We start from the raw sequence: 14,200 nt of genomic DNA, 5'->3' as shown, positions 1-14,200 counted from the left end.
TGTGACTTTCTTTCCCCTCTCCCCCACCCCCAGTAAAAGCCCATGGATTGAGTCTGGTAAGAATAAACAAAATGTTTACATTTACATTCTGTGCCTCTCAAAATATTGATAGGGATTGAATAATTGAACAGGACTGACTGCTCGATCGATAGAAATGAGGCCACTCGTGGGGCCAAACTAGAAAGCTCTACCCACAGAAAGAGCCCATTAAAGCTAATATTGTCTCATTTAATCATATTTACTAATAGAGAAAAAAACTGTGGCCATATTTCCTTCCAAGATCTTCTCAGCAATGATACACGAGACCCAAGAGCACCTGGCAGTACGCGCCTTCTACTGCATTCTGGAAAGATTAGAAAGATAAAATGAGATAATTCGAAAGAGAACACTGGAGTTTATAAAGCTGTTGTATGAGTCAGTCACCGTTTTGGGGGTTTTTTTCCTTCTTTTTCAATGAGGAAATTTTAGAAAATTTCCAGGACAATAGGGTGGTTTTTAAATTTATTTAAAAATTGTAAAAATTTTATCATTGCTTCTGTACTAGTGAAGAATGGTTTTGTGCCTCCTTAGTTCCTTGGCATAGCTATTTGAGAATTAGAGGATGTTGCATTGCTGTGAAACTTGGGGAAAAGAAACTGATCAATGGGGTGTTAAACCAAACCTTTCTGAGTGAAATCAATGACAGAGAAGGGAGATTGAGACCTCAGGTTTCCGTTTTGTAGTCCAAGTTCTCAGCTGGATGTGTGTGTCCCAGGGAACTCACACAGGGTCTGATTCAGAGCAGGCCTCCCAAAGGTGGACACTTCCTCAGAGAGGAAGGAAGGGTAGGGTGTATAATTATTACAGGCAGTTTTATTTCACTTTCCTAAAACAGAACAATTTTTGGTGCTTTTCTGAGCTCCTTGAATGTCTTTTAAAGAGGATGCAAAAAGATTTGTGGGAAACAGCTGGAGATTGGGAGTAGAGAAGATGTAGAATTTAAAGAATAAGAAATTCAGGATAACAACCTACAGTCTTTGGGCCATCCAACACTCTTCGAACCTCAGTTTTGCCATCTGTGGAATGGGGATAATAAAAATATTGCTTCTGTTTGCCCTGCAGTGTTGCTGTGAGGAGCAAACGATACATGTGTGAGCCTGCTTTGTTAATGTTAAGTTATTGCAAAAATATTAGATATTCTACGTATTAATTATAATGAAAAGTTTCTAAATAGCTAAGCTTTTCTACCTGGCTATATTTTAAAAATCTAAAGTCTGAACAGTCTTACTCTTGATACATTCTACCTCTTTGTTTCGAATTCTCATTTATTGAAGGATGACTTAATTCGCTTCTTTTCTCACAAATGAAAACATTCTTTGATTTATTCAATTTTCTAATTCAAGTGGTGACTGAATTCTAGAAAAAAAAAAATGGGGTCTTCCCTTCTGCTCTTTGCTTTTCTGTAGCCTCAGGTTTGGTGGGAGGAAGCTCGGGGTGCGAATAGCTGTGCCCTTCCGGACACAGTGCAGGTGAGCTGGGAAGACCTGGAGCCAGTGACGCTCTCCCCCACCTCCATGTCTGTTATTTTATCTCCCAGGGCCGTAGGAAGGGCATCCTCTACCTCACTCTTTTTTGCGCCAAAAGCATGGCTTTCTAGAAATTTCCAAGGGCTCTCCCTGAGGGGATATCTTCTCACTGATGTCTCGGAATGAAGCACCAACCAGAAGGTACCAAATTCTTGGTTAAAGAACTGCAGGCGGTGAAGAGAGGTAGCGAGTGGCAAAGGCAAGGCCTTTGTCTTTGTCTGCTGATTAATTAATTCCCTCCTTCTTCCCCTGTAAGAGGAGAAGTCCACATTCTTTCTGAAAATATTTAGTATTCAGTGGAATAATAAATAAGAGAATAAATGGAAGTTAAGTGCTGGAATACCTTAGTATAATAGGCCTGGTCCTCTCTTTCTTCTCTTTTTTCAAATCATCTTTTCTTACATTTCCCTATATTACTTTAGTAATTCGACTGAATTATATTGTTAAAATTTGGCAGCCTCCCTGAAACTGAATAATAAACTGAGTAATAACATTTGTCATTAGTGCATTCCTTCATCCCCTTATCCAATGTGTTCATTCTGTTGCTATAACTTTGGCGGGAATAGTTACCAAGTTCCTTCCCTGGGCCTGGGGTCAGTGTCAGCTCTGGTGCTGACCTGCTGCGCTGTACCAGGTAGGTAGGGGTTAGAGGAGGCAAAGGAGTGGCCATTCAATAAAAGCTGGGTTCCTCAAAGGAGTGACAGTCCAAATGGGCTTAGCAAAAGGCAACTAAGTAGCTATGAAGAAGAGAGAATTTATCTCTAATTCATCCCCACTTTGGTTTTTTTAATCGGTGACTCTCTTTATCTTTCTAAGCTTTTGGAGAAGGTAGAGGACAGTTTAGTATACACTTGGGTCTTTTTCTCTTGAGATCCGAAGTCCCTTGGCTCTCTCTCACTTGGGACCTTTGTCCTCTGAGTACCCAGCTCTCAGCTGGGGTTCTAGGCACTGGTCTGTTGTCAACAATCTGAGATTAACACTCGGAGCTGGTTACTAAGTAAGCACTGGAAAGGGAGAATTCAGTCTTTTCTAATATTAGCTTTTCTGCTACCTGGGTGTGTCGCCTGGGGTAAGGCTCTCCACCACTCAGCCTTGTTTGCCTCACCTGGAAGGTAACCAAGTTGGACCCATATCCCCCAGGGTCTTTCCCTGCCTGTCATTCACGCTGTCCAGACTCTGTACTGCCATAGATTAGTGGCCGTCCAATGTAACAGGAGCCAATCCTTGTGAAAAAGTTGAGTGTGGGGGATATCTGATCAGAGGAGCTGCTGGATGACTTCGCCTGTGTTTGGGGCAGTAATAAAATCAACAGCGGGATCGATCGAAGGGCTGGGGAGCTGGGTGTGGAAGGAGTCCCAGCCACTTCTCTGGCCCCTTCTTTCTGGTACACAACGCACTACTGAGTGCTCTGGAGAGCCGGCAGAACCACCCCACTGCACTTGACCAAGTCTGTCTTCCTCACACTGGGCACAAAACAGGGTGGGAGCTTGAAGGGGGTGTCTTTTATTTTCTTGCTGTCATTATGCTGTGACAGTGTATGTGTGGCAGTCTTAGTGCAAGCACTTACGTCATCTTATGGTACAAGTCATTGGCATTTTCACTGGAGGAATACTTACACTTCATTCTTTTTTAATATTAATATGTTGATCTCCTATTCAAAGGTGAAGACCAAAGGATGGAGAGTACCATTCTCTTACATCTCCTCTTTCATTTAATGAGATTTAAAATAATATGGCTATTATTTACAGAAGGCTCACCGAGTGTAGGATGATAGTAATTTTTTTTTTATCCAAACGAAGATACTTTTGACAGTGTCCAAGGAGGGAATACCAGAAGTGATTAGGGGAGGGCAACTGGCATAGGCCAGAATGTCCTTGACCCTCTAGGTTATGTGGTTCCCCAGCTTGGGCTAGACACTGTGCTATTTCCTCAATTCATGCCCATAACAGCTTTGCAAGATTGCTGTGGTTGGGACTCCCATTTAATAGAGGAGGAAACCGAGACTTAGATGGGCAGAGCGACCCTAGCCCAAAGCCTCATTCCTCAGGATGAAAATCCGAGACCCAGGCGTGACCTCACCTCAGGGTATCGCCCCGCCCCTTACTCTCTGGCCTTCTGGTCTCCAGACTTCTCCTTGGCGTGGCCGACACACACCCACCTCTCATTAATTCCCTTGGAGGGGCGGGAAGTGGGGGAGGGAAGCAAGTCTTTTTTTTTTTTTTTTTTTTTTTTTACTACTATCAGTTTATTGTTATATTTTTTATTGTCATTTGGCAAGTCTTTATCAAATGTATTCATTTATAAAAAGGCACCTTAGAAGTGTGCCGGGATGTTATTTCTAACATCAGGAAAAAAAGAAAAAAAAATAGTAATAACCTCTTTAAGCCTGTTTATATGGATACCAGATGCTAAATATCTCACTTTTTTTTTTTTTTTACCAATCCTTTGAAAATTTGGACATAAGGGTCACAGGAAGAAAGAACTTTCAAATAGTGTTGAACACTTATATACATCCAGAAAAGAAATGCTTTGTGCTTTTATTTTATTATTTTTTTTGATGTTTCATGGATATATACACTTTTAGCTTCAAATATAGTCTATGTTAAATGGGGTGGTTAATGTGGATGATCAGATCATTTTTCTGGTATCAAAGCAAGTATTGCTTATTCTGAAATCTCATATTTTTGTTCCACTTCCCCCTCCTTCTCTGTCTCCACCCTTCCCCCACCTTCCTCTCCGTCTTCAGCTGCCCTTTATTTTGGACAAGATGATCACACACATGATCGGGTCAACAATTTATGGCTTTTAAAAATAGGGATTTTGTCCTCTCATAGGTTTATTGTTTATCATAATCATCTTTCAAGTGAAAAGGCTAATTTACTCTTTCTATAGGAATATTTTAAGCTTGATTATCATAATATTACAGCTGCCTGAAAAGGTCTAAAATGGGACATTGACCTTGAATGTTTTCTGCGTTCAGCTCGTGGTGCTTAACATTCAGGAAAGAATATAACTGCAACTCATTTATTAATGTATAATCTCAAAATGTTAATGATTGCTCTCTGTAAATACATGCCATGCAGATTATGGAAAGTGTGTAAGATACTATAAAATTCACTTATATTTTACCATGGTAAGTATGTTGAAAATACAACACAACCAAAGTTAGTTTTCCCACTGGAGCTACTGTAGTTTATAATTTAATTTTTACTGACATTTTACCATGTATATTATTAGCTTGACAAAGTGAAAGTGAAATAACCCTGTTAATTAAACAGAAGCCTCTATTAGTTTCACTGTCTTCCTTTGATCCTCCCCGCCCCCCACACACTTTCACAAACACACTAGGAAAAGAGTTTGCTCTCTCCTGGAGGTGATGTAATTGCCCCCCAGAGAATGGGCGTTTTTTACATTGACTCCTGTAATTTGGGAATGGGATGGATTTACACGACAAGAGGTTTGTCAAAAGGAAAGGGTTTTTTATTACTGCTTCTGAGGGAGCCATCGCTTGCAGCAGAACTGATTGCTTCTTGCCAATCGAGACAATAATTTAAATATCAAAGCCTGTGCCCTCAAAATGAAAGGCAACAGAAAATGAGGTATGATGAATTGATAGAGGTGTGGTGGTAATAGTAGAGGACTCAGGCGGACTTGGAAAGAAGTCTTCCTGTGCTCAGTGGGGAAGGTGTGTTCTTAAGCAGATTTCCAGTATACCAGAAATCCCAGGCGCAGATGAGGAAACTGGGGACAGATATTTGAGGTGACCTGCTGAAGGCCACACTGCTCACTTGGGGACAACAGGGAGACGGGACTTCAGGTCTCCTGCTCGTCCCTCAAGGGTCTTTTTCTGGGGATATTCATTGTGGGCTTTCTTTTGCAGTTAAGATAGTAGTTTGTAAGAGTCTTGGTTTGCTTTTTTGTAGCATGGTGTATTATATCACACACGATGCATCCCGGACAGCAGCGAAGATGGTTCCAAAAGTTAAACAGCTTTTCAGAGGTGCTATGATCTTGAGGAAACAGCTGCAATTTGAAAACCTAGATTTGCAGTGTCTTTGTTCAGTGTTAAATGTTTAACAGTGAGTGGCAAGTGCGCGGTACAAAATCAAAATTTGCTTCAGAAACAGCGTGACGACTCTAAACGTTTTCATACAGATTAGTCCTGTTAGTTTTCTGAAAAGGAAAGAGGGAACTAAAAATAGCTATTAACGCGCAAGAATTAGCAAGAGTAAGCATTTCTCATCTTCTTTGAGCAACATGAGAATGTATTGTTAGAATGTTTTGGGAATGATCCTGGTTAAAATACCGAGGAAAGTTCAGGGAGAGACACAGGACTCTCTGCCTTTTGCTTCCACCTCTGTTTTGTTTGTTGTCATTGCGTTTCTGCAAGCAGAGGTGAAGTGTATTTTCTGTGTGGTGTTTGTATGTGAGCTGGGGCCCAAGAATGATGTCTTTTGGATATCAGTGACTGCATGGTTTAAAGAAGAGACTGTACAGGGACCCAGGGCGTGAAGCAAAATATACTGGTATTAAGTAATTTATTAATATTATTCGTGAAACAATCGTAAAAGGTCCTTTTGTCTGGTCCCCTTTATCCTGCTGTGGGTAGACTCCTTGTGGTAAGATTGTGAAGTATATAGACTGATTAGCAATAGCTGTTTATTATAAGCTGTTTTTCTATTTGTTTGTTTTCTTCCACACCCTTTGAGGTGAGATTCTTAAAGGTTTATGCCCCAAATTGCTCATGGTGTGTTTATTTCCTGTGATTATCCACTCTTTCCACCTCCAAGGTTAGGAAACTCTGTGACAAGGGAAGATGCTTGAGATGAATAAGCTGTGTGTTTATAAAATATTCCGGAGGCTGTCTGGCAAGTGTAGTGCCGTAGATATTATTTTAAAATTTAAATTGGTTAAACTAGACTCGAGACAGTGGGTGTAATCTTAGGTCCTTGACTTGTAGAGGTGACACATGGGTCCCTAGGGAAGACACACGGCCCCTACAAACCCAGTGCACTTCTGCTCATTCAGAAAGCAGCTAGCTTGGTGGGCACAGCACCTTGCATAGATGGCATACATTTAGCAAAAATCAGCAGGGACTCCACCGCGGATCTCTGTGAGCACCGGAGAAAGACGTGCGCATGAACACGAGTCTAACTATGTTTAAAAATATATACTGACACAATCAAATAGTTCATAGTGGATCAAACAGTTCATAACAGATCAAATAAGTACCCAGAGGGAGTAAGAAAATGTCAGCAAGTAAAAGATATCTCCTATGCAACGTGGTGACTTAAGGTCCGTCCGTAAAGAATTGACTACAAATCTTGTCTTTAAAAAGCCATTTTAGGGGAGTAATAAACAGGTTCTGTCGCAGCATGCTAATGCAAAGAAACTGACAACAACACAGGATTCTGCACAGGCGAAAAATCCGAGTGTCTTGAGGACACTAAATTTATGTTTTTAAAAAAGGTCTCTGGACAAGATAAGAGGAAACTTTTTTTTTTGCACATCTTTTAAAAATATATATGATTGGGTCTACTTATTCCCCTGAGGATTTTAGTTTATTTAGAAATCAAGATAGTAATCTTTGAACCCATGATATTTTTAAAGCTGGATTTCTAATGCTCTATTAGCTTCCACATTCCTTATTGTATTTTAGAAAAATCATGTTTCCTTTTCAAATGCCTTTTTACTTATTTATTTAATTATAAAATGATTATAGGTCTCATTTTAGACTGAATAAATATTTTTTTTGAGTGTCTGCAGAATGCTTGGATTTTCTTCCACATATCAAAGCTCTTTTAATTCACTGCTCACAACCAAATTTACATCTTAATTGCAGAGTTCACATTTAACAATACAGACAGCATAATGCTACTGGTAATTAAGCTTTTACTACCTGCTTTTGTACAGTATTCCCAAGCACAGTTTTAGTGATGTGAGTTCCCATGTAGAAACTTGTATGCATTTCGACCACAAATAAAAGAAATCAGGTCCAAATCTTAGATATGGCTAAATACTTGGTAGAAAAATTGCTTTCTCCTTTGGGGGGGGGGACCAAATCATGTGTTATTTTTATATTCTGAATTTTAATGTCCCTGTTCTATTTTAGTGTTTTGGTTTTTTATAGACCTAGGAAATTTGAGAGGGTTGAGAAAAAGAATCGAGTTCTGATTTAGTGAATGTAATACACACAGAGTATCTGAATTAATTTATTTTGATCTCAAAGATTATACTATTTATATCATGTAAGGCTTATGATAGATACAAAAGGTTGGTAGGCAATACAGATGAATTATATCAAAATCTCCATAAGGTAGCATATAAATATACATTTATAAATATATACTTATATATTTATATAAATAGCTGAAAAATAGCTTTGCTGTAAATAGCTTTGCTATAAATAGCTGATATCCATTCCAAGTACATTTACCAGTATAAAAAATTCTATATTTTACAATGGGACTTAGGAAAACTCTTTGCCATATGGAAACACACTATCTGCTATTGGAGGAAAAACACCCTCCTCCTCCTATAGCTTCTTTAAAAAAAAAGCACACTTTTGTTTGAGAATTCTTAGTTTTGCAAATTATTATCTGTTTGGAAGTAGTCCTTATACTGACCAGATCGTGTGATGACTTACAAAATGTTTCTGAGCTGAATTTTAAAAGCATTCAGGGAGTGTTGTGTACAGGAACAAATATGTAAACTGCATTTTATTGGAAAGCTGATGTTTTGGGTAAAATCGTATATATTTTGGTATGTCTCCCAGTTTGGAAGCTTGTACTGAAGTTAAGTATATGATTAAGAACACTTTGAGTGCAGGATGTCCATGCCCAAAATGCAGTCTTTATTTTGTCCAGATGCTCTGAGAGCGCTTTAACCTACTATTTATCCCACAGCCCTCCGTCTCCCGCCCCTCAGACTGCAGAGGCCAATTTGTCCTGCCGTTCTGAAAAGCTAGGCACCCTATTCCTGTAGTTAGAGAGACAGCAGCAGGTAAGGAAATGTTTACACACAAAATATACATAAGCATTCTCTCCGATTGTCTGGAGGCACTATTTCCTCTTCTGTAGTTGTGAAAAACTGAATTCCTCCTCCAAGATGAGATCTCCATTCACATGCCCGAACAATTGAGAAGAATGTCTTTGACGCTTTAGAACAGGAAAACAGGCACGACACGGTGACGAATGCACGAGAAAGTGGGCGCTAAATAAGCAGCCCGCTAGCCCGGTGGGTCAAACACAGACAACAGCAGGACGAACTTCATTCTCTACCTTCCGCGGAATCCTTTCCCAAATTAACTGAGTGCGACAGCTCTTCTTTTCAAGGCAAACCAGATCTGAGGTTGGAAACCAGTGCCTCCCAGTGCTTAGAGAGTTAAGTTAGTTAGGTTTGTTTTGCAGCTTCCCAGGGGGGAGGGGGGGAAAAAACGAAAGGAAGAAAGAAAAGAAGGAAGGAAAAGCACAGGGTGTCCCGGGAGCGCGCGGCGCTCTGTCTGGTCCTGGCTCTGTTTCTCTCCCGCTCCGCGTGCACCCCCTCGGCTCGTCTGCACCCTTGCTACCTGCCTGGCTGCGCGCTCGGGCAGCCTCCCGTCGCCTGCGTCCTGATTGGGCAGAGGCCCCCCAATCGGCTGCAAGGCTGGGCCGGTGGGGCTGCATATGTAAAGCCCTACTTCATATTAATAAGCTCCAATCGGGGCTTTAAGTCCTTGATTAGGAGAGTGTGAGAGCTTTGGTCCCAACTGGCTGTGCCTATAGGCTTGTCACTAGGAGAACGTTTGTGTTAATTGCACTGTGCTCTGTCAAGGAAACTTTGATTTATGGCTGGGGTGCGCACATAATGGTTGCCGGCCGCACATGGATTCGGTAGAACTTTGCCTCCCTGAATCCTTCCCCCTGCACTACGAGGAAGAGTAGGTACCTTTTTCTTTCCTTTTTAAACTCGCGTGGGGGTGCGTGTGGGGGGTGGGGGTGGGGTGGGGGGTGGACAGATTGTATCTTTGCCCCCCCTGATTCAGGTAGTGCCCCCCGTGTTTTCTGTGCCCGCGTGCCTCGTTTGTGTCTGTCTTGTGCCTTTTGTGTGGAGGGTGAGCTCCTAATTCAGTAAGTCGAGAATTGTTCTCCGACTACAATGTTACCTTTGAGGCAAAGCTCAGTGACTGTCAGTAAAACAGCTGTGTGACAGTCACTTCTTATTCAGGTGCTAAGAATAGGCACTTGGCACAAATGCTTAGTGAACTGTTAAAATGCATCTTTTACTAGGACCCATTTCCCAAGGAAAGATGTTTTAAAATACAATATTCAAAATGATTTATACTATCGAGTGCTTCTTCTGTATTTGCAGTTTGACAGGTATTTCCAGCTCCTTGTCATTTCTTACCCGGCAGAGTTAGAAGCAAAATTGCACATTTACTAACGCTCCTTCGGAGAACAATTTAAAAACTAGCCCCTTGCAATTCAGGGCTAGAATAATGTTATTTGCATGGTTAGCGTTAAGTCAGCACTTAACTGACAAATCAGTCCATTAAGTAACATGAGATTTTCACACATTATAAATATTTAAGGGGAGGAAAACCTAAGGAAGGAACAGTCTTGACTTTTTAAATTTCCCCTTGAATAGACAGTGTGGAGGCTGTGGGTTTGTTTCATGTACCAAGTCCAGGAAATACAGAAAAGTACTTTTGTTCTTACATGCAGTTTAAATCATATTTAGGGGTATCTTTATGCACAGGGATCCATGTATTTGGGTCACTAACATGGGGGAGAAGGGAACGGGGGTAGGGGAAGTAAATTAGGCGTTCTTGTGTAAATGCGCAGGTCATAAAGTTAATTTCAATCCACTGTTAAGATAAAATATTAGTTTACTCTGGGAGCTGTCACTGCCGCCTCTTTCTGGTGCTTTGCTCTCACATTACTGTAATACCAACTGTTACAATTCTGAAAAGCGTGCTTTTGGCAAGCATTTCTCTGTCTAGATTGTGAAGAAAATATAAGACTCCAGAAGATGAGGTAGTGTATTATAGGTGGATGTCCACTAGCTGTCCTTAGTGACTGCATATTGCATTGCTTTGTAATTAAGTGAGAAATGAAAGTGACTCGCAGTCCCGGTGGCTGCCCATGTGTGTGCCTGGGTGTGAGTGTGTGTGTATATATATGCATGCTCACACCCACCCACACACAGTATACACTCACACAGGAGATATTAGCCACGAGATGGACTTAGGCAGCACCGAGAGATGGGAAGGCTGCGCGCGCATCAGTTTGAAACACTCAGAGGCAGAAACAACCGTAAACTGTGTGAAAATAAAAATGAAAAATAAACAAAGGTAGGATTGCCCCCCACCCTCAGCTGTAGTTTGAAGGTTAATGGACCTGGGGCTGGAAAATGGGAGAGTTTAAAAGGTCTTCATGTGCCTTATCTGAGCTCACCCAGATTCTGAACTTTCTCTCTTAAATAAATAAACCAAACAAACTTTAAAAATCCCCCAGAGGCTTCTTTTTAAAGTAGTTTCCCTGAATTTAACTTATAGCTAATTTGAATAATTAGGTTAGATAAGCCTCTTAAAGCAGATGCATTTGAATGAAATCAGGGCACATGTTCTTTTGGCTGTGGCGCAAGATTCAAACGAGCTTTCTTTTTGGCTCAATCAAAAGTCATCTTTAAAAAAAATACAGATTTAGTGTCTGGGTGCAGTTCTGATGGTTGCGTGGTTCAGTGGACAGACAGAAAGATCTAATGCTAAGCAACACATCTGCCTCTCTGTCTCAATTAATAAACCACAGAATTTATACATGCTATTAATATTCATAGTAATTGTACTGGGTTAAACCTCATCACGTGTGTGCATACATAGAAACGAAACCAGTGATACAGTATCAGAGGGGTTTACCGGACAATTTCTGCTTCGGAGACTGTTGAAGAGGTTCGTACAATTTATTGACCACCATGAGGAGGGCCTAAAATGTTAACCTATAACTGTGTATTTTTTTTTTTTTATTTTAGGAAATCTGCCAGCACATTAAAGGACATAATACTTGAAAGCTTGTTTCCCATTTCATAGCCGTGATAACTGATAGCATAAATAGATGAAAATAATATCTCTGCTCATTTTGACATATGCGTCTGTCTAATCATTCTAAATGAGTGTGCTCATCACATGAATCCCTTTCAACCTCTGATTAAAATGTAACATTGACTACAGGATTATAGAGCGGACTTCATTTTACTGACTGTTTTAACAGTTGTCACAGCTGTTGAGAAAAGGAAAGGCAATTGAAACACTCCAAAACAGGCAAGGCGAGAAGGGAGCAACCCAGTAAATTTCAGCTTGATCCATTGAAATCCAGACGTTGAAAATTAAATAAATTTGGGCTTTAAGGCTCCTATTGGGAGCTCTGCAAGTTTTATTTTATATGGTCCACTCTTTCTGTTTCAGGGTTTTTGGATTTTTCTTTTTTCTCTCTGCCTCATCTCTCCTTCTTAAAAGCTAAAGTAAATTGAAATATATCTAAAAGTAATTCTATATAGTCAAAATACGTGGGATAAATATAGACAGGAAGGAAAAATGTATACAAAACAATAATAACAGCAAGGCTAAATCAAGCTAAAGAAAAAAGATAGAAGCTTGCTAAGCCACTTTAGGTGTGATATTATTTGAGAACTATGAAAAGACACTTTAAGTTTATGTCTCTATGAAAAAATACTTAAACTCCAGACTTGGAGCCCATATTACTTTTCTTCCTGCTTCTTCTCTACGTATCTGTTGAAAACATTTGCATCCTTAAAGGTAGGTGGTGTAGGTGAGGTTTCTTATCATTTCTTTTTAAGTTGGTGGAATGACAACCAGCCGCACCCAGGGGTGAGTGTTCTGGAGCTGGCGTCTAGTAATCTGGTCTCTCCTCACGTCACTAAAGTGACCAGATTCATTCTATGCTTCCTAAAAATTAAATAACCACTGCTGTTTGTGGACATATCCCAAACTGTATGTACTCAAGATAGCCAGACAGTGTGTATTATGCAATATATGATTTCTCCTTGGAGTAAGCAAAAAAAAAAAAAAAAGAGTGCCTGAGTTAATGCAATAAGGGTGGAATGGGAGTGGTGGTCAGTGGCAGGACCCACGTTTCACCAGCCCTTTGTGTCATTGTATTTATGTAGCACCCTGCACATTTGGTCCTAAGTTTAGAAATCCTTCTCCAGAAAGGGCTGGAAAATAGATTTCCAGGGCCTGGGAGGCAAGGGTGCCGGTGGTGGTAGGTTCGTATAGTGATGGTTTCTCATCTTCCTGTGTTTATGGCACTGCTGTTTTATTTACTGAGCTTAGTGTGTTGCAGCGGTAATTAACCCGTGTTATTAGCAAAGCCCTTGTGGATATCCATTAATTCTCTTGCATGGATGATCATTTTTCTAGTGTTTTCTCCCCAGAAAGGTGTTATTGTTCTTTTTTTCAAAAAAAAAAAATTCTAAATTGATGGCCTTTGATAAATTTCTTTGATTTAATCTGACCTGGAATATATAGTGGGCATCTTATAAAGAATGGTATTGTAATTCAGCTTTTAAAAATTCTAGTAGAACCCAAAGGAAAATATATATGTATTTTTTCTTTTTCTCAAAGTAAAAAAGACAAGAAATGAAGGCTTAAAAGAGAAAGTCATGCAGGAAATCAGTGTTAACTCCAGATTTTCCACATCTTAGAATTTATGATCATTTCTGCCTCTGAGGCCTTTTAATTAGATTTTTACGTAGTTAATAATACTTTAGGCATTTTTGTTCAATATTGAGCCAGCAGAAAAATACCTGTGCCTCCTGTACTGAAAAAAGATAAGGACCATCTCATCAGCCGGGCCGTACTTTTGCAATTAATTTTAGGTGCACGGGGCTATTCATCACAAAGGTCAGGTACTGCTCTCTGAGTCTATTCAACAGTACTTTCACAAGAACTCGCTCCGGCCCGAACCACAGACAAAGAAGAGACCGTTCTTTGGGAAGGCAGGCATAATGCCCCATCCCAAGTCCGAATCACATGTGAAAAATTCCTCAACATTTGTTTTAACCTCGTCACGACAGCAAAATATTTCTTTGTAGTACTCCTAAAGTGCTGTTCAGCTCTGGAGGTTTTGCTTATGTTATTACCTAAAATAAATTAAAATCTGGGCTTTGGGCTGATACATTGTCACACCAGTGGCAGTGAATAGCCATGGTTTCTACTGAACCAATTAATTAATAAGAAATAAACTTTTTTAGGATCAGCTCTCATGCATTTAGAAATAAGAGAAGAGCCTTCGAGGCTCCTCAGTGGAACTTTCAAGTGGTGTAGCAGATGGGCTTTGCTCTGGTGTTTGCTTCAGAGCAAATTCATGGGCGAGAGAAACAATACAGTGTTGGTCTGTCGTCAGTGCATGTGAGCTCCGGCCCCAGCCAGCTCTCTGGAGAAAATCTTTGATTGCGCTGGCCCAGTTTGTTCCGTTTTTATCTCTTTTACATCCACTGGCCTTGTATTAAATTGTCATTGTCCTAAAGCACATGGGAGATAGAAATGAATTGCAGGGCTCCCCATTCTCTGACAGTGAAATATTCAGGGTCTCTTTCTCCAATCATACTTATGTGTGTGTTTGATTGTGCAGGGATGG

At 40.3% G+C, this 14,200-nt stretch overlaps 1 protein-coding gene across 24 annotated transcripts in view; it reads left to right on the top strand.

The window, feature by feature from the left end:
- Window positions 1-14,200, top strand: part of ESRRG (estrogen related receptor gamma) — a 506,557-nt gene that overhangs the window by 307,433 nt on the left and 184,924 nt on the right. The window contains exon 1 of one of the 24 annotated variants that reach the window (XM_053912591.2): window positions 9,126-9,483. The exons of the other annotated variants lie outside the window; for them this stretch is intronic. Within the exon in view, the coding sequence (XP_053768566.1) occupies window positions 9,428-9,483 (56 nt within the window). The 5' untranslated portion in view covers window positions 9,126-9,427. Of the gene's footprint in view, window positions 1-9,125; window positions 9,484-14,200 lie in introns of those variants that run through there. 24 annotated transcript variants of the gene reach the window in all.

Source organism: Desmodus rotundus, chromosome 10 (genome assembly GCF_022682495.2).
Source record: "Desmodus rotundus isolate HL8 chromosome 10, HLdesRot8A.1, whole genome shotgun sequence".
Lineage (NCBI taxonomy): Eukaryota > Metazoa > Chordata > Mammalia > Chiroptera > Phyllostomidae > Desmodus > Desmodus rotundus.
Note: the sequence above shows the minus strand (reverse complement) of the source record. Positions and strands in the feature narration are given on the sequence as shown.